Here is a 21119-nt window from a genome sequence, read left to right as displayed (position 1 = left end):
AATTGTTGTGAGCTTTATAGTGTAAACAAAAAATGAACATGGGGATTAGGATGCATGCCAATTGCAATTTGAAACATTTTTATCTTGAACAGCCTTAGCACATTTATCTGAAAACCAAGGTTTTGATAAATGACACGATTTTATGGGGGAGTGGGGAATAAATGTTTTCATCTGTACAAGAATAATTTCACTGACACGATCTGAGCAAACATTGTTATCAGAAGATTTAAAATAGTAATCCAACAAGGAAAAGAAGAATAAAAATCTCACAGATCATCATATTTTATATTCCTCTAATGCCAAACAACATGAGGCTGAGAAAGGCTACAAGAGAATGGTTCCAGTGGAGAAGAGACCACCACCACAAGTTGTGATCTGCAGTGCTTTGAGGACCATTTGCCTCAACCATGTACTTTGAACAGTTGTTCATGAGAAAAAGGTCAAGAGTGTTGGCTGTGTGGTTAGGATTGTCTGGTATCTGATAGGTATATATACAATCTATGCGAGGTCACTAGTAATTGCAAAAGCCTCACCATCGGTCCATATGACTGGAAAACTGAAGTAGATGGAGTTGTGAACATTAAAATTGCCAAGGAAAATTAGTTTACTGTTAGGAAATTTAGATTGGAGAAAGTAGTTTCAAAGAAAGGAAGTCAAAGAGTTACAAGTTATTAGTCTAATTGGGAGATCAATATAGGCAACAGATCAAAATGGGACAGAAAGATTTTAAGCCAGAGAAGATCAAAAAGATCCCAAATCACTAGGTCTCTAAGAGGGAATATCAGAGTGGACATATGAAGAAGTACCACCTTTGAAACGAAAGGAATCATACAGTGAATAATTAGGACAATTGAGATGAGCAGTGGTTGAATCAACCAATAACTGGGTATCTGTCAGAAAAAGTAATGGGGTTTGACAGACCAAGTGGAAATGGACACCACTGAGATTGGAATTGAGACCACGTATATTTGTGAAATGAACAAGGAAAAGTGTTTGGGAGGTTTAGATCTTTCTGCAGATAAGTTTGTTCTATTAAAAAAAAAGTAAAGTGCAGCCATTATCAACCCACTGCAGGGTGGAAGCCTCCTCAACAATTCATGCTGAGGGAAATGGACCATAATCTGCCACGCTGGTCCAGTGCGGGTTGGCAGATCGACCGTATTCAGCAGTCAGGGGCTTGAACCCCGGTCTACTCAAAGAGCGTGTGCTACTGCACTCCCGCTCCTGCCCACTCGGCTACAGAGGCCGTTTTGTTCTATTAGTTGAACTATTCATGATGTATTCAGTAGAAATGAAAAGGAGGGGGACATGTTTGAAGGTAACGCAATTTCTGGATATGGCATACACACAGCAAGAATATGTCCAGCTCCTTGACATAGCATGGTCTTGACAATGCCCCTGCCCACCCAGTATACACATTACTTGGATTCCCACCAGTCACTATCTTGCAGAGTAGAAAGTAGCGAAATATACACTAGCTGATCCAGATATTTTCTAGAGAGTTATCAAAAGGTTTGGTCTGATGGACTATCTAGAGGCCAACCTGTGAACATCATTTTAGACTTGTAACCTCAAAATGTAAAGAAGATTGGATCTCGTCATAACACCCATCATAACTTCAAAAGACATCAATCATTCTGCATGATGAAGGATTTAAGGTTGCTGGAACTTTGCTTTGGAGACCAAACATGGGTTTCACCACTTCAAGCCTCCTCTTCTATTCCAAAGCGGTTGTATTTCACCGGTTGCAGCATCATCTACCAACTAGGAAGTATCACCTACAAACTTAGGCATTAAGTCTGATATGCTTTCATCAATATCATTAATAAATATTGAAAACAATGGGCCCAGCCCTGAAGGACTCCACTAATAACATTAATCCAAAAAGAGCAGTGCCCATTGATAACCACTCTGCCTTTTCCCATTCAGCTATCCCTTTATCCATAACAGTAACTTGGCTTTAATGCCACACTCTCCAATTTGTATGGCAGTCTTTTATGTGCAACAGTGTCAAAAGTTTTTCTGAGTATACAACCAAACCAGTCAGACAAGACTACCTACCCACTTAACAAATCCATGCTGTGACCAGTATAGTTGCTTTCCTGTTAAGATGGTCCTGTATTACTTTTTTGATCACTGACTCCATTATTTTTCCTGGAATGGAATGTTTTGTCCTTTATGAATGGACAAAACATTTTCAATCTATATTCCATAGGGACCATCTGTGAATCCAAGGGTGTTCTCACAATTATGGCTAAAAGTTTACTAACCTCTCTTTTTCTGCTTCTTTTAATACAATTGGATAGATTCCATTCCATCAGCCAAGTACCTTATGTTTAGTTTCAACAATCTCTCTTTCACTTTTCTCTTAGTTATCAAAAAATGATTCAGCTGTCTGTTAGAATTTGATATACTTCTGGCTTCCCCAACCATAAAAAATTTCTTATGTGGAATGTAGATGCAAAATACCTATTCAGTTTGTCAGCAACCTGAGCAGGATCATCAATAGTTAACTTGTTCATATCTAGTGGACTGTGCTACTTGATATGAATATTTCCATATCAGAAAATGATTCATCTCCGTTCACATAAAGTATTTGCTAATTATCTTTGCATTCTTTGCCAGAGATGTCTCATAATCTGCCTTTGCATGTCTAACATCCTTCCTGACTTGATTGCAGACTAGTATATATCTATTGTAGGCTTCTGTATCGCCTGATAACTTATATGCACCCCATGCATTTTTCTTATCTAGCATGAGCCTCATCAGTTCATCTGACATCCATTTAAGCATCTAAGTGTTGGTATAAAAGCCTAATAGCTTCTATGATAATATCTCAGAATGTGTCAATATCTATCAGTTGGTATAAAACACCTAGTAGCTTCTATGATTTCATCTCTGAATGCTAGACATTACAATTAGAAAGCTTCCCATTCAGAATTTGCTGATGGTAACTTCATTAGTTTGTCCCACTGCAGTCACCTTTACAAAATCACAAGCCCTTCCTTTTGCATTTGACAGTAACTACACCTTTAAGTAAATCTCATATCAATACACCATGATCACTGCCACTAGTGGATCTTTTATCTCCAATTCTTAATGCATAAAGGGTTGCTGCTAATAATCAGATCAAGAGCACTGCTTTCTCTCACTCCTTTAGTCTTTGTTTCACTTCTAGTGTGTATTTGTATCTATTATTTTTCAAAAGAAAGAAGAATATCAAAGTCACAATTTTAGACTATTTGGATTTATTCCAAAAATATTGAATGCCACACAAAATATCTTGTATGCCCACTGAATTAAGCTTTAATTAAAGAGGGTTAATGCATGGGTATGCCCTATACAAAGTATGGTAGAGGCTCCTTTAATTTTAAAATTTATTTAAAAATCTAAGTTTGCAATTTTAAAAAATTTGTTTATACTTATACGCCTTATAATGTCAATAAAAAGTGACATTACAGAGTACATAATTCAAAACTATTTCTTTCCTATTCCAAAAAGTAGTGTTATGAAAAATGGAATGTCCAGTTGAGAATGAAAAACAACCTTCCAGTCTTAAATAGTTAGTTGGTTGGTCTGATTTTACAATACAACCTTCGTAATCAGAAGCATATAATACTACCACACACAAATATTTCTGATTTTTTTTTTTTTTTTTTGTTAATGGTCAACAGTACTATAATCACTGTGAAAATAAATTTTTTTTTTTTAAAAATCCAATACAGAAACTAACCTATATATTAACCCTCAGAAGGGCATGCAAATTTCCTTCTAATTAATTGATGTACCTTGGGATCAGGTCAGGTATCCCATTTTATAACCTTAAAATCAGCATGAAAAAAATTTTAAATTGTGCACTTTTTTGATGCCATCCTTTATTTTATCTATTATGAATATGATTATGAAAAATCAATTTTTTATATTAAAAACATATATTTTTAATTATTTTTTTTTAAATAAGCCCCTCCACGATGCTTTGGACATTTATCTCACATTAAAAAACTCCACATTTCGGCAATACCTTTGCTGTCAGTGTTAGTGTCTTGAAAGAAACTAAAATCAAATATCATGTGTGCTGCAGTGAATGCTCTGCCACTGAGAGGTGTGAACAACATCTGAAGAAAATAAAAGCTTCTGTTGGGAAATGCATGGATCGAACATGACAATAGCATGGGTTGGTAATTGGACGAGATAGACAGTTTTAAATTCTCATTTTTTCAGCATGAGATAATTAATATGCATGAACAGACTTAAGAAATTGCATGGTTTTTATTTTATTTTTATGGCTAAATTTTTTTTATAACAAAACTATTAATGATGCATATGATCAGAAAAACAGTAACTGTTTTGTTGATCAATAAAATCTATATTATTGACATCAATTGGTGCTGATGTCACTCATATAGATTTTGTTTAAATTAGAGAGAGAGAAAAAAAAAAAAAAAAAAAAAAAAAACAGCTCTACTAGCATACTTAATCTGAAGCACTCTCAATCGAGGGTTAAACAACTGTTTAAAACTAAGTAATATTTTACCCTTGTCCATAGTGAATCTTTGGACACAGGATTCTCTACATAAAGGCAAAGAAGCACTCTGATTTACTTTTTGAATATTTTGTCAAAGAGCAAATAATTTCTGACAGGAAACATTTAATTTCAGTAAACATGTTCTAATTGATTTATGGATTCCTTTGCATACCACAAATTGGGACATGAGAACGATTGTTCAAAGAATGGAAATTTGGGATCATATGATACCATAAGACATATTAATTTGCTCATATACACCGATGAGCCAAAATAATATGACCACCTACCTAACATGATGTTGGTCCTCCATGTGCAGCCAAAACAGCTTGTACCCGGCAAGGCATGGATGACGCTACAGGATTTCTAAATGTATCTTGTGGTATCTGGTACCAACACGTATCCAGCAGATCCTTTAACTCCTGTAAAGTCCATGGTTGAGACAGTGCAGATCGGAGTGATCGCAGTTGAGACAGTGCAGAGGGGATTGATGTCTGGGGAATTTGGAGGCCAGGGCAATACCTGGAAGTCTTCCTCATGTTCTGCGAACCAGTTTCGAACAATCTGGGTAGTGTGGCATGATGCATTATCCTGCTGAAAGATGGCACTGCCAGAGGGGAAGACTGTTGCCATGAAAGGGTGTAGCTGGTCAGCAATGATGCTTAGGTAGGTGGTAGATGTCAGAGTGCCTGGCACGTGGATGACTGGACCCAAGGTATCTCAGCAGAACATCGCCCAAAGCATGACACCGCTACCACCAGCTTGTTTTCGTCCCACAGTGCATCCAGGTACCATCACTTCCAAAGGTAAACGATGCACACGTACCCAGCTGTCCACATGGTGCAACAGGAAATGTGATTCATCAGACCAGACAACCTTCTTCCAATCACTCAAGGTCCAGTTTCGATGCTCGCGTGCCCATTGTAGGTGCTGTTGCCAGTGAACCATGGTTAGAATGGGCACTTGGAGTGGCCTGTGGCTACGCAGCCCCATTTTCAGCAGGGTTCGATGTACTGCGTGTTGTGACACATTACGCCCAGCACCAGCATTCCAATTACTGGCAAGTTGCGCCCCAGTCGCCCTTCTGTTGCCACATACCATCCAAGAGAGCCTTCACTCACCTCAAGCATTGATGAGCTGGAGTCATCCAACACTTTGCCAGCGGCGGTTTGTGGGTTTCCCCTCCTTGGACCACTTTCAGTAGGTATCAACCACGGCTGACTGTGAGCACCCCACTAGCTGTGCCATTTTGGATATGCTCTGACCCAGTTGTCTGGCCATTACAATTTGGCCTTTGTCAAACTCACATAAATCCGCTGCCTTTCCCATCTGAAGAACAAGGGTAACACTAATTAATGGAGCTCAGTACCAGATGTTAATAATAGCATCAATTGATTACTATGCTTTTCAGTGGTATTTCTCAATGAAGTTTTTTTTTTTTTTTTTGGTGTGTGTGTGATTGCAATAGGAAGTTCCACAAAACAATGACCAAACTTCACAATTTTGTTAATTAGGTGATTTTTGTATCAAAAAAATGTTAAATACATATATCCAGCACTTTAATTCGGCAACACTTCCAGTTCATAAGTTTACTTTTCTAAAATAGCCAAATGTTCAAGTTAACTTGAAAATTTCAGATGAACATTGTCTATTAGTAATTCAAACATATTTATAATTAATTATTGCATCTGAATGGCAGGATCAATGAGAACTGTTCAAAACTAAGTAATTTTTTGTCCTTATTCACAATTATAATTTGATACGTTAAAATAAGATATAACTTCTGGCCATAAACCATCAAACTGTATATGTGTTTTGATGGTTTATGGATAAACATGTTGGATAAATTTTGATAAATATATATATATTGTTGTCATATACAGTGTTCTACACAGTACAGTATGGCAACTGAAAAATGAGACTGATGCTAGAAAAAATAATGACCCCATGTATGAGAAATTAACCTTGGATAATTCAAAGTAACTTCCTCCCACATCCACACACTGCATGCAATGATCGTGAAGTGACTGGAATGCCTGGTGGAAAGCCATGACTGGTATACTGTTCAATGTTCTTGTCACAACTCTTTGAATGGTGTCAACATCATAAAAATAACAGCCTTTCAGTGGTGCTTGAGTTTCAAGAACAAAAAGAAGTTGCACAGGGCTAAGTCTGATGAATACGGTGGGTGCATCACTATGCAGAATTTTTTGCTAGCCGAAAACTTCCAAACAATGAGAGCCTTGTGACTTGGTGCATTGTTGTGCAAGGGGAACCAACTGCTGTCTTCTCCATACTGAGATTGCATACAATGGATTCGCTGCAACAAATGTTTCAAACATCCAAATAGTAGGCAGCAGTAACACTTTGGGCACTGGGCACAAACCCTTTGTGCACAATTTTCTTGCTATCGTAGAAAGTGATAAGCATGGTTTTGATTTTTGACCTTTCATGATGAACTTTTTTGGCTTTGGGAGAGTTTGCCAACTTCCATTCTGCACTCAGTCACTTCATTGAAGGGTTGTACTGAAAACAACACATCTCATCACACGTAACAACTGAATTCAGGAAGTTGTTTTCTTTCAGCAGCCTCAATAGAGTTCAGCTTGCACCTGCCATTGATCATCTGTTAATAAATGTGGAACAAACAGTGCACAGACTTTCGTTTTCTTCAAATCCTGGGTTATTATTTGTTGAATGGTTTCCTTAATAATGCACAGATCTTCTGAAATCATTTGGAGTGTTGCACATTGGTAATTGGTAATGATTTCTCAACATTTACAATCAAACTTTTTAAAAGTTTATATTGTGACATTTTATTATGTTGCCGTAAACTATAAAGAAAACTAAGCATATACAGTACTCTCCTATATAAATGGTTATAAAACCAAACCCATAGGCATAGATGATGTTACTTCATTATTGATACTGTGTGTACATGGGATACTTTGACTATGTACCCGGGTCATTCCTTGTTGCCTGTTTGGTACTGTAATGCAATCACAAAATTGTACAATCTCAAAAGTGTACTTTTCAAGAGCTCAAAAATTAAAACCTGCAAACATAACTATTGACTAATTCCAGACACTGTTTTCGTTTAATAAGAAATGAATCCTGGAGTATTAACAAATGAAAAACAATGCATATTTGTGTAAAAATATGTATTGTAACAAATTGTAAATATATCAATATTAATTCATATCTTTCTAACCCCCTTTCCCCAAGCCTTTAATTCAATTTTAGGATTTTTTTATACTCTGTGAATAAGTCGAACTGAAAATTAATTTCATGATTTTTTAAATGCTGCAAAGACTTGCCTTGTGCATTTCCAGGCTTTCGGTATTTCCCCATACGTATAAGCAGCAGCATTTGTGGTTCAATGCAAAAGTTTTCTCTTATTCCATGATTTTTATTTTGAATTACTATGATATCTCTTTGATTTATTTATCTTTCAGCAGTGATCCTAAGCTTAAATTTAAATGATCACAGCTCTGTAACACTTGAGAATTTGATCTATATTCATAAAAGATTTAACTTAAAAACCACCTAAACAATCTAAAGTTGGCTATACTTTCATGGAATGGTTATATAGTGAGATCCCTAACTGATAATCAAGATAATACTATTCAACTTTAAAAAGACATCCTGTATATAGTACAATACGGCTAAGGTAAAGAAAGCGTGCACGAGAAGCATGCAAAAGTTCGATGAAATTTACCAGTAAAAGTACTTTTCCGTAATGGCATTTGTATTGTTGCTTGCTCGGTAAATAGACGGTGTGTGTTATCGGTCTGGAGTAGAAGTTGAATCCCATGGGAACTTGAAACCCTCCGGAAGTGGAGGGGTGTAACCTGACCTTTTTTTCTTTAGAATCCCTAATTGAATCACGAACAGAATCATATTGGAAGTTCTGGCATCGGAAAAAATTTTCGCAATGTAGTTTCATCGGTAAACGTTTTCGAAGTTTGCCATGCTTCTCATGTGGGCTTCTCCTTTGCCTTTTTTTTCCCCCTTAATAAACAATTTACCCACTAGTGATTCTAAAGAAAAAAGGTCAGGTTACCCCCTCCACTTTTGGGAGGGTTTCAATCTCCCATGGGATTCAATTTCTACTCCTGACTGATAACACCCACTGTATGTTTACTGAGCGAGCAACAATACAAATGCCGTTACGGTAAAGTATTTTTACCGGTAAATTTCATTGAACTTTTGCTTGCTTCTCGTGCAGGCTTTCTTTACCTTCGCCTACAATACTTGTACTATATGTTCATCATTTTCATGCATATGCATGATATTTTCACCTCATTATTATAAATTACAAAATGAATAAAACTTACCAGAAGCTCTTCCATTTTGACACTCCAGCACCCCTCAATGGAAGACTAACAGCAAGGCCTTCGGGAAAGTTCTGGATTGCAATACCTATTGCCAAATTCCTAAAGATGAAAATAATAATTCCATAAAATTGTATCACCTTTGTTTGTAGGAGGTTTATTTTTAATTCATTTTTAAGTATCTGAGGGTTGACCTCATCAAAATAAATAAGTCAGTTATGAAATCATAATAAAAAAATACACTATAAAAGAAATGATTTAACAGATTAAAATATCGGAATGATTGTTAGTATTAGAATGGCTAAATAATGATGTAATGAAGCAAACTTTTAGTTTATCTGTCAAAAAAAAAAAAAAAAAAAAAAAAAGAAACAAAAAAAGAAACAAAAAAAAACCACCTCCCTAGTCATTCACCCTTTTCCTCATCACTAAAAAGTGGCCATATAATCTTCGTTGAACGTTATAAAACTCTTGACCTTGGGTAAGTAATTTATTCCAGAGATCAACATGCTACTAGAAGATAAACCTGTAAGATCCAGACTACTTTAGTCCTGATGATTTTATATTTGTGCCTCCTGGCTCCTTGTCTCTCCTAACAACAAAAATGTACTGCTCTCATGTATTTTCCTAATCCCCTGTTTAAGTGCCTTACACCCCATATGATAAATGGTTTCCAAGCTTACATTCCACATCATCTAAAACATTCTCCATATGGACAGCAACTAGTGCTTCTTACCAATAGGTGTCCATATGAAGTCCTTTTGCAGTCCTCTGAAAACTCTCTGGAGGTGCTGTGTCTTCCAGATTTGAATACAATATTCCAAATGTAAAAATATTCAAAATACAACATTCTAAAAAAAAACATAGGAGTTATGGAACTCCTAAAGTCTTTTTCATCTTGAATCACTGATCCCATGATATCACTGAAGACTGGCAAAAATACCACACAGATGATAATTCCCTAATATAATATACTCAAGGTCAAATATCATTTGGCCTTAAGTATATCAGGGAAAAACTGACTACAAATTCTGTAAAATGTTTCCTTTGTAAAATGTTGTTTACTATCATTCCTCTTGTTTTCTTATTAACAATTATCAGTATATCATTGGCAGCTTCATCTATTTTCAAATAACCATCTGCCACTGAAAGAATCTGTTATAATATCAGTGTCTTCTCTGTTTACATGTTCCAAAGGAACAACCAGGATTTTCCTTCTTCATTTATGACTTGATTTCATGGAATATTACTTGCTATAATAATGGAACACAGACAGTGGCATAGCCAGGATTTGGTAGCTCAGTAGGTACGCTGTAACCCTGATGCCAAAATCTAGTATTGTGATGCATTTTTCAAAAAGTAATACCACGATATACAGTGTACAACTTACTTAAGTATTTATTCAATGTTTTTAAAAATATTAAGTTTTATATTTATTAACTTTTGGTAAATAATTTTAATGTAGTATATAATAATTTATTAATATTATATAAAATTTTTCTAACAATCCCTGTTATAAGTGCATCAGCTGAAAGAAGTTTCAACAAATTGAAAATTATTAAAAATTATCTTTGAAGCACAATGGGAGAAGAGAGATTATCTTTTTTAGCTCATTTAAGCATTGAGCAAGATTTATCATTAGAGTTAAATTAAGATAAAATTCTGGAAAAGTTCAAGTATGAAAAAAAGATAAAAATTTTAAATAATTATTTCTTTAAAACTTCCTGTTTTAAAACTTTTTGTATATCTACTGTTTTTTTTTCTTGTAATATTTTATTTAAGTATCATTTTTGCAGTTTTTGTTTTCACGCGTTTATTTTCGTAATTATATAAGTATTACTTATATTTTATACATATGATATCATATGTATGTAATGAATAAAAAAACTTAAACTTACCTACTAAATATATTATTAAACTTACCTACTAAATATATTAATAAAATAATCATTTATAAAATAGTTTGTTGTTGTTATTTACATGTTTAATATAATTTTGTTGTAATACAATCATATTCGGGCACATCTTATTTAAAACCAAAAATAACACAAGAACAAAAATAATAGATTAGCATTTTTTTTGTGAATGTACCTGCTGATAAAAAATTCTAGTTACACCACTGATCACAGATATTTATACTTTGTTTCATCTTAAAATATCACTAACAGATGAAGTCAGTCTGATTTCCTACTCTTTGTTTACACAGTCTGAACTTAGTTTTAATGCCTAAGGAAACCAAGCTAGGTACATACTAGTGTTCATAATTATTTTCCATTTTTAGTGAACAGTAAACGCTTACATTCATTCATTCTTTCTTTCTTGCTTCATATAGACAATGCCAAGTAAGTCTTTATTCTGCTTATGCAATATTAATAATGAAGACATACCACTAGAGAAGGCTTTCACATTATAGTTTCTAATATTTCAATCGTACTACACATTATGGAAACCAAATCAGTGATGCACCCAGAAATTTGTTTTTTTGATGACTATACATTCCAAAAAAAGAAAAGGAAATGAAAGAAAAAAAAAACGCTTACCACATGAAAGTACAATTATAATTACAAATGCAAAACGTTTTCTACAATGCATTTTTATTTTCTGGATGAAAGGAACATACCTACAATGCAAGTCAAATGAAAATTTCCTATAAGACTCAGCAAAAATTCCAAACAGACATTCATTCTACAATTGGCATAAGACTGTAACTACCAGATATTCTGTGTGCTATGGTGAGAATACCAGCAGGCCTACTGTAAGTAAGGAGTTTCATCTATAGTTCACAAAAATCAACAAATCAACCCAGCATAAAACTCTGCGCCACATCAAATAGTGTGAAGAGTGCTGTGTAAGCGGCTGCATCTAAAACCACAACAGTAGAAAATGGTAAAAGCCATTATGACTAATGACAAGATGACACATCACACAATCTGTGTGGACATATTTCCTTAAGATGGCAGAACATGAAGAATTGCTGAAACATTTTGTGTTGGGCATTGCACATCACAGGCACAGTGATGTGGAATGTGAGTGTGGGAAAGTGAAAAACCCAACATAGTTTTGAAAAACATCTGAGAGAGAGTTCCAAAGTTAACATATCTTGTGCTGCAAGTTGCAGAATGGTGTATGGTCCATCCTTCACACAAAGCACAATCACCAGCCCTGTGCATCAAAGACATGCTAGAGAATTACAAGATCTACAAATTGCTCAGGATGATCCCAGCAATAATCCGCTGTTCCAATAAAAAGGTGCAGTACTCTCACTTCCATAAGGGTATTTAAAGGTTTTTTGAAACTCCACTTTCCAGGTCAATGGGTAGGGTACATACGCCCAATTTTGTGGTTAGCTCATTTGCAGGACCTCTCACAACCAGAGACCTCTTTTGACGAAGTTACATTGAGAAACAGATGTGCAAGCCCCCCAACCCCACCACTAATCAAAGCGAATGAATTGAAGAGAAGATTCGCCAATGATACACATACACTTTACCACACATCTGGTAAAAGGCTTATCATTATTAGGATATATGCCATATTACTGCTGGAAGTCAAACTGAAAGTCATAAATGTATATTCTTCCACCGCAACTTTGGATTTGCATTAATTTTCCTCTAGTTCCTTCCATGTGCTAAACATCATAAAAAGTTTAAAGCTAAAAAAAAAAGACAGCATCATTATGATTCAAAGCAATGTAATATAATACACATTGTGAAATCCTTCACAAAAAGTTGCCTAACTTTGCAAATTGGAATAAGCAATGCTTCCCAAATAGAGAAGACTACTGTTGCCTATATTCAGCAGAGGGCCACCAATGGCACCATTTCAAGGTTAATTGTCCCCTCTTCAGTTGGTGAGTAGGCAGGCATCCCGAGTGAAGAGTAGAAAAATCCAAAATGGAAACAGAAATATTTCACTTCTGGGTTTGTAAAACAAAATTAAACAGTTGTCAGTTTCTTATAGTGAACACACACGCTACTAGAAAAACCAATGTACACTATAGTACCCTAAACAGAGACAAAAATATGCTCGGATAAACAAAGCTACTTATATAAGTGCAATGTCACGTGGTTGTCTTCATTTGGTTTTGTTTTGATCATTCCACCACTTATTATTTTTTTTTACTGTAAAAAAATTTCAGAATATTTAGTTGCCTTTCATTGCAATAGGAACACTAGAAAACTGTGCAGAATTAAATCTGCTCAAGTGCAATGCTTTTAAAAGGGTCATGATGTAGAAAGAAAATCTGAATCCAGCACATATAATTAAACAGACAACTTCTAAAATTTTTGAAAATAAATTTTGAGTACAGTAAAATTGTCAGTTACCTGGGGTTCAATTATCTGTAGTGTCAGATTAACCGTGGTCCTCTGTATGTATGCAGTTTTATTTTTAACAGACATTTAAAGAATATTATTTATCTGTGTGAGTGGATTCGTAAAGTATATATAAGAAGTCACTGTTGCATCTCTCATTTTGCCACGTGGTAAATCACATCAGATGTTTTTACACCACAGATCCGCAGTCAAGTGTCTTGAAACACCTGCTGCATTTCTAACGCCAAATAACATACAAATGTAATCTATTTGCATTTGTCTACTAAACACGTGGTGTAATTGTTCCTGTGCTTGCTATGTTTGTACATAATATTTATCTCACACTTCAACCACTAAAAATGTCAGGTAAACGAAAATGAGTTGTTTTTACAGTGGAAAAGAAACTTGAAATTGAAAAGACGTGAAAAAGGTGAAAAAGGTATTTCAAAGCTTGCAGACGAATTTGGAACTGGCCAGTAAACTGTACAGGACATCATTAAAAACCAGTCCAATATAGATAAATTGGTTTCTAAATGCAACATCTGATTGTGTTTCACAAAGAAAATTGCTCAAAGTTGCTACAAATGACAACACGAAAGTGTAATGATAAAGTGTTTCTCACAACAAAGAGCTGAAGGAACTCCAATATCTGGACTGAATTTTAAGCAAGGAAAAATATTTTTTTGACAAATTAGAAATGCCTGGAACACCTACATTTTCATCTGGCTGATTGAAATGATTTAAAGACAGGCATGGTATAAGCGAGTTAGAGATATAGGGTGAAAAGTGCAGTGCAGATAACGTGGGAGCAACTTTATTATGTGATGAATTAGCTATGATTATTAAAGAAAAGGGTCTTGTTCCATCGCAAATTTACAACACAGATGAGACGGGACTTTATTGGTGAGCAATGCCCAATCGCACGTTGGCATCTGTAGAAGAAAGAAATGCACCAGGGAAAAAACTTAGCAAAGACAGGATAATAACTTTATGATGTGCAAACGCTTCAGGGGATGAAAAATTAAAATTAATCGTAGTGGGAAACTCAAAATCTCCTAGTTTAAAGGACACGACTAATATTCCAACAGATTATTATAATCACCGATCTGCATGGATAACTAGGGATAAATTCGAAAAGTGGTAGACATATAAATTCTTTCCACTCATTAAAAAATTTATGCCTCATAAATGTCTCCCCCACAAAGCAATTTTGTTATTAGATAACACTTCAATCCATCCTCCATTGGAAAAACTATCTGTAGAAAATGGTGATATTGTCACCATTTATCTTCCACCCAACGTCACACCACTGGTACAACCAATGGAGCAGGGGGTGACTGAAAGCATGAAATGATTGTACAGAATGACCTTGATGATGGACATTAGCATTAGTAAAGGCAGATGATGCAAGAAAGCAAGCTTATATAGCATCAGCCAAAAAAAAAAAAAAAAAAAATCCCTTCTCATTTCACCCATCCACTCGCTCCAAATGTTTGTCTAGTTCTGCCTCGAGTCTATTCAAGCCATCAAATTCTACGACAAATGGAAGTTTGTTCCAGCAATCAACAACTCACTGGCTAAAACTTCCGCATCTCTATCCTACAACTGTCTTTCCTCAATTTGAATTTATGCCCTCTGAGGTGATTATTCTGAGAAAGAATCCCTCCAGCATTGAGCATGCTCAAACCATTCAAGGGTTTATACACCTCTATCAGATTACTTCGCAGGTGCACAAGTCTCCAGAAACTAATTTGCAAAACTTAAGCTTTTCTTCGTAAGAGGAACCCTTTGTTTCATTCACTAATCTTCCTGCCCTTCTCTGCACTCATTCCAGCAGCTCTACATCCTTCTTAAAATGAGGCCTCCAGACCTGTATACAGTACTCAAGGTGTGGCCTGACCATTCCCTTATACAAGGGGATAATCACCTCCTTATCCCTGCTAGAAAAATTCCTGCATATCACTGACAAGACACCATGAGTACTCTTGCAGACTGTCTGCACTGCTCAGAAAATTTCATATCTGCCTGCACAATTATCCCAAAGTCCTTTTCATTCTCTACCACTGTCAGTGTAGCACCACACAGTTGATATGTTACTCTGGGGTTACTGCTTCCCATATGCAGTACTGTACTTTACATTTTTCAATGTTAACCTTCAGTCGCCAACACTCAACCTTTCTAGATCCTCTTGCAGCAGTGTACTGTCATTAGTGTCATTAACAACCCTTCCGACCTTCGTATCGTCTGCAAATTAGACATTAAGCTTGATATACTATCATCAGTATCATTTATAAATACAGAAAACAACAATGGACCCAACTGGGAACCCTGGGAGACTCCACTAACAAAATTAGTCCACTAAGAGCAGTGTCCATTGATTACCACTCTCTGTCTTCTCCCACTCAACCAGCCCTATATCTATAGCAGCAGCCTTCCATGTGCAACAGTATCAAAAGCGTTTATAAGATCCAAATATTATGATATCAAAATTATTCTTTGCATCCAGTTCCTTTGTGACGACATCATAGTATCCAATTAAATTGGTCAGACAAGACTTGCCCTTAACAAACCTATGCTGTGTCCGAGCTATAACAGAAGGCTTGCCATGATAATCCTACAATGCTTCATTAACCAGTGTCTCCATTAATTTCCCTGGAAGAGAAGTTAAACTAACAGGTCTGTAATTACTTGTGTAGCCCTTTAATTGTCCTTTGTGAATTGGGGTCACATTTGCACATCTCCAGTCTATGGGTACCGTCCCGAGTCCAAGGAAGCTCTCAGCATTATGGCTAGGGGTTTGCTTACTTCCTTTGCTGCCTCCTTTAATATAACTGGATAGGCCCATCCACCCCAGGTGCTTTTCTTAGATATATCTTCACCAATTTCTCCTCCTTCTGAATCTTAGTTATTACGAAATCGTATAGCTCACCGCCAGAGTTTAATTTACCTCTGGCATTCTGCTTCCTGAATAACTCCTCATGTGTAAATGTAGCTGCAAAATACTCATTTAGTTTGTTAGCTTCCTGAACAGGATCATCAACAGCTGAATTACTGATATCAAGTGGACCAATCTGATTCATCCCCTTCCTTTTAAGGTTTACATAACTAAAGAACTCTTTGCTGTTTTTCTTTGCTTCCTTTGCCAAAGATTTCTCATAATTTACATTTGCGACTTGGTTACAGACCAGCTTATATGTATCATAGGCTTCCATGTCACCTGTTCCATGTCTTATAATAGGGGATTTTAATTTCCCAGATAATGACTGGAATTTGTGGGTTGGCCACTCACACACTAGCAAGGTTTTTGTGGATTTAGTGGATGATTGTTTTCTACATCAGCATGTTCGGGAGGCAACTAGAGGGAGTAATACTCTTGATTTGATTATCAGTAGTGATTCTTCGTGCATTAAGAATCTGCAGATAAAGGAACCACTAGGTGGAAGTGATCACAGTGGGCTGAAGTGGGATTTACTCAAAGAGGTAACTACGATCAGGGGTAAAGGGAAGGGTTATTGTTTTCGTAAAGGCGACTACGATGGTCTGAGACAGTATTTAAATTCTATACAGTGGGACCAACTGATGATGTTACCAACAACAAATTCAAAATGGGAAGCATTCAAAGATCTTATCTTGAAAGCTACAAGGCTTTACATACCAACTAAGAAATATTGTTCAAGGTTTAGGCCTAAATGGATGTCAGATGAACTAATGAGACATATGGCAGAGAAGAAAAATGCATGGGATACAAATAAATTAACACATGACACAGAAGCCTATGATAGACATAAGTTGATCTGTAACCAAGTTACAAAGGAGGTTAGGCAGGCGAAGGCAGATTATGAGAAATCTTTGGCAAGGGATGCAAAGAAAAACAGGAAAGAGTTCTTTATTTATGTAAACTCTAGAAGGAAGGGGATGAATCAGATTGGTCCACTTGATATCGATGGTTCATCTGTTGATGATCCTGCTCAGTAGCTAACAAACTAAATGAATATTTTGCATCGACATTCACACATGAGGAGTTATTCAGCGAGGGGAATGCCAGAGGTGTATTCAACTCTAGCAGTAAGCTACAGAATCTTGAAATAACTGGGAGTAAAGTGGAGGAGAAATCGTTGAAGATAAACATAAGAAAGGCATCTGGGTGGATGGGTCTATCCAGTTATATTAAAGGAGGCAGCAAAGGAAGTAAGCAAATCCTTAGCCATAACTATGAGAGCTTCCTAGGACTCGGTGGAGGTACCCATGGACTAGGGATGTGCAAACCTGACATTAATTCACAAAGGAGGATCAAAGGGCGACAAGTAATTACAGACCTGTTAGTTTAACATCTGTTCCAGGGAAATTAATGGAAGCACTGGTTAAAAAAGCACTACAGAATCATCTAGACAAGACTTCAGTTATAGCTCAGATTCAGCATGGGTTTGTTAAGGGGAAGTCTTGTTTGACCAATTTGATTGGATACTATGATGTGGTCACAAAGGAATTGAATGCAAAGAATAATTTTGATATCCTATATTTGAATCTTAGAAAGGCTTTTGATACTGTTGCACATGGAAGGCTGCTACACAAATTGGAGCAGTGTGGCACTGGAGGCAATTGCTGCTATGATAAAGGGACAGTTGATTGGGAGAAGACAGAGAGTGGTAATCAATGGACACTGCTCTTTGTGGACTAATGTTATTAGTGGAGTCCACAAGGGTTCATTGCTGGGTCCATTGTTGTTTTCTGTATTTATTAATGATACTGATGATGGTATATCAGGCTTAATGTCCAAGTTTGCAGACAATATGAAGGTCGGCAAGGTTGTCAATGACACTAATGACAGTATGGTGATGCAACAGGATCTAGAAAAGTTGAGCAGATGGGCTGAGAGGTGGCAACTGAAGTTTAACATGGACAAATGTAAAGTACTGCATATGGGAAACAGCAACCCCAGAGCAACGTATCAACTCTGTGGTACTACGCTGACAATAGTAGAGAATGAAAAGGACCTGGGTATAATTGTGCAGGCAGATATGAAATTTTCTTAGCAGTGCAGACAGTCTGCAAGAGTAGCTCACGGTGTGTTGTCAATGATACACAGGAACTTTTCTAGCAGGGATAAGGAGGTGATCCCCCTCCCGAAGGTATCTCCTCTTTGTCGTAGTAGTGGGGCTTGTGAGGCCAAATGATCCTGTCAGCTAAAATGGAAGTATCCTTACTACCACCAGGGTGTTCCATGCCGGATAGGTTACAGGTGATGACTCAGACTAAGAGAGATATCCTGGTCCTCCAGGTTGGAGGTTTGGGTGGGGCTAACAAACCAACCCCAGAAAATAAACATAATGTTACGAAACCTCAAAGAAATAGCTGGACTGTCTCAAATGGAATTCAACCCAAGCATGCCAAAAGGATTAAAGAGATTTTTTTAGCTATGTGGAACGTCCGAAGTTTGTACCAACCAGGAACAAGCAGGAAATTGGAGAAAGAATTGAAGAGTTATAGGTGTAGCAGCATTATAAGAGGTAAGATGGGGAAACTTAGAAATTATAGTCCTCCAAGACTACACCCTATTAAATGGTGGAAGCAGAGACAACATTTTGAAAACAAGCTTTATGATTAAGAAGGACACTAAAGCACGAATGATAACTTACAGTGTAATCAATGAAAGAATATGTACTCTGGTCCTTGAGGTTGTCACAGACATTCTCTCAGATATGCCAGACAAGCTGTACTTGCTACCTGGGAGTCTAAAACGCTGATGGAACTGATATTCGGGTGACACTCAAGTCAAGTGGACCCAATTTCGGCGAAGTCCGGACGGTCTGTGACAGCCAAATCCTCTGCTTGCACCTTCACGATGGTGGGACTGTTAGTAATCCTGGGTGACATGGTGGGTACATGGTGGGTGACCACCCAGGTGTGAACCTGGCGCCCACACCACATGGAGGAACGCAGCCCCTCTATGTTACCAGGCAGTACTAGGTGGAAGATGACTCTTATCAACCGGTGAAATACCACCTCTTTGCTTATTGGAGGCTTGAAGTGGTGGAACCCATGTTTAGTCTCTAGAGCTAAGTTCCAGTCAACCCTTCCCTATCTCTTCCATCATGCAGTATGATTGATGACTTTTGAGGTTATGATGAACGTTGTGGCGAGATCCAATATTCCTTACATTTCGAGGGTACAGCTCTAAAACGGTTTTCGCAGGCCGGCCGCTAGTTAGTACACCGGACCGGACCTATTGGTAACTCTCTAGGAGGCTTCCGGATCAGCTAGTGTATAATCTTGCTACCTCTACTCTGCCAGATAGTGACTGGAGGGAGTCCGAGTAGTGTGTATGCGGGGAGCATTGTCGAGGCCACGTTATGTCAAGGATCTGGGTATATTCTTACCACATGTACGCCATATCCAAAAATTTCATTACTTCATACAGCATGTCCCACCCACTTTTTCTTACTATTGAATACACCATGAATTGTCAAACTAATAGAGCAAGCTTATCTGCAAAAAGATCTAAACCTCCAAAGGACTTCCTAATTCATTTCACAAATATACGTGGTCTCAATTCTAATCTCAATGATGTCCATTTCCACTTGCAGTCTGCCAAACCTCATGTACTTTTTCTGACAGAATCTCAGTTATCGGTTGATTCAACTACTGCTCATCTCAGATGCCCAAATTATTCGCTGTACGATTCCTTTCGCCTCAAAGGTGGTACTTGTGCATATGTCCGTTCTGATATTCCCTGTCAGAGACTTGGCAATTTGGAATCTCCTCTCTTTGATCTTTTCTGGCTTAAAATCTCTCTACCTCATTGTGACAAATTCATCTGTTGTCTCTACCGTTCTCCCAATTCGACTAATCACTTGGAGCTCTTTGACTTCCTCTCGTTGCAACTTGACTTTGTCCAGTCCAACTCTCCTAACAGTGAGGTAATTTTCCTTGGTGATTTTAATGTTCACAACCCCAGCTGGCTTCGGTTTTCTAGTAACACCGACCCAGCAGGTCGAGATGCTGAGGCTTTTGCAATTACTAATGACCTAGCACAGATTGTTCATTTACCTACAAGAATACCGGACAATCCTAATCATACAGCCAATACGCTTGATCTTTTTCTCACAAACAACCCTTCTAAGTACACGGTCGAAGTGAGAGCTCCTTTAGGCACTTCAGATCACAACTTGGTGATTGTCTCTTCTCCAATGGAACCTTTATCTCATGGCTATTCCCAACCTCGTGTTGTTTGGCATTACAAGAATGCAAAATGGGATGACCTGCGAGACTTCTTTTCTTCTTTTCCTTGGTCAGATTACTGTTTCAAAAGTTCTGATGTCAACGTTTGCTCAGATCGTGTCAGTGAAATTATTCTTGCAGGAATGGAATCCTTTATCCCACACTCCACTTTAAAATCTCGTCCTTTATCTAAACCTTGGTTTTCCAATAAATGTGCTAAGGCTGTCCAAGAGAAGAATGTTGCATATCGTAATTGGCTTGTTTCTAATTCTTCAGTTTCATTTTCTGCTTACACCAAAGCTCGCAACAATTGTAAAGCAGTTATTAATCAGTCCAAACTAGAGTTTGAACAGGCTAAGAGTAGAAAACTTGCTTCTTGCCCTAATGGTAGCTGAGCATTCTGGTCTCTTGCCAAAGCTATTGGCCGCAACTTTTGCCCATCTCTGCTCCCACCTCTGTCCAAACCAGATGGTTCTGTTGTCACTTCAGCCAAGGATAAAGCTGACCTGCTAGCATCCCATTTTTCTTCCAGCTCATGTATTAATGATCTTGGTAAAACACCTCCCACCATTCCCAACACACTCCATTCAATGCCTCCTGTGGTCTTCCGTCAAAAGGATATCAGAAGGATTTTGATGAATCTCGATGCTAAGAAAGCTCCAGGTCCTGATGGTATTTCTCCACTTGTTCTCAAAACCTGTGCTCCTGAACTTACTCCTATTCTTTGCC

The 21119-nt window shown here is 37.2% G+C and overlaps 1 protein-coding gene across 2 annotated transcripts in view; it reads right to left on the bottom strand.

Moving 5' to 3' along the window:
- The window catches only part of Zip48C (Zinc/iron regulated transporter-related protein 48C), a 306574-nt gene that overhangs the window by 96158 nt on the left and 189297 nt on the right, over positions 1–21119 (bottom strand). For both annotated transcript variants that reach the window (XM_090371366.1, XM_090371368.1), the window contains one exon: positions 8863–8961. In XM_090371366.1, the coding sequence (XP_090227492.1) occupies positions 8863–8961 (99 nt within the window). The remainder of the gene's footprint in view (positions 1–8862; positions 8962–21119) is intronic.

The sequence above is a fragment of the Mastigoproctus giganteus genome, chromosome 4, assembly GCF_048544385.1.
Source record: "Mastigoproctus giganteus isolate SK-2022 chromosome 4, ASM4854438v1, whole genome shotgun sequence".
NCBI classification, from domain to species: Eukaryota; Metazoa; Arthropoda; class Arachnida; order Uropygi; family Thelyphonidae; genus Mastigoproctus; species Mastigoproctus giganteus.
This window is presented reverse-complemented; position numbering and strand designations above follow the sequence as displayed.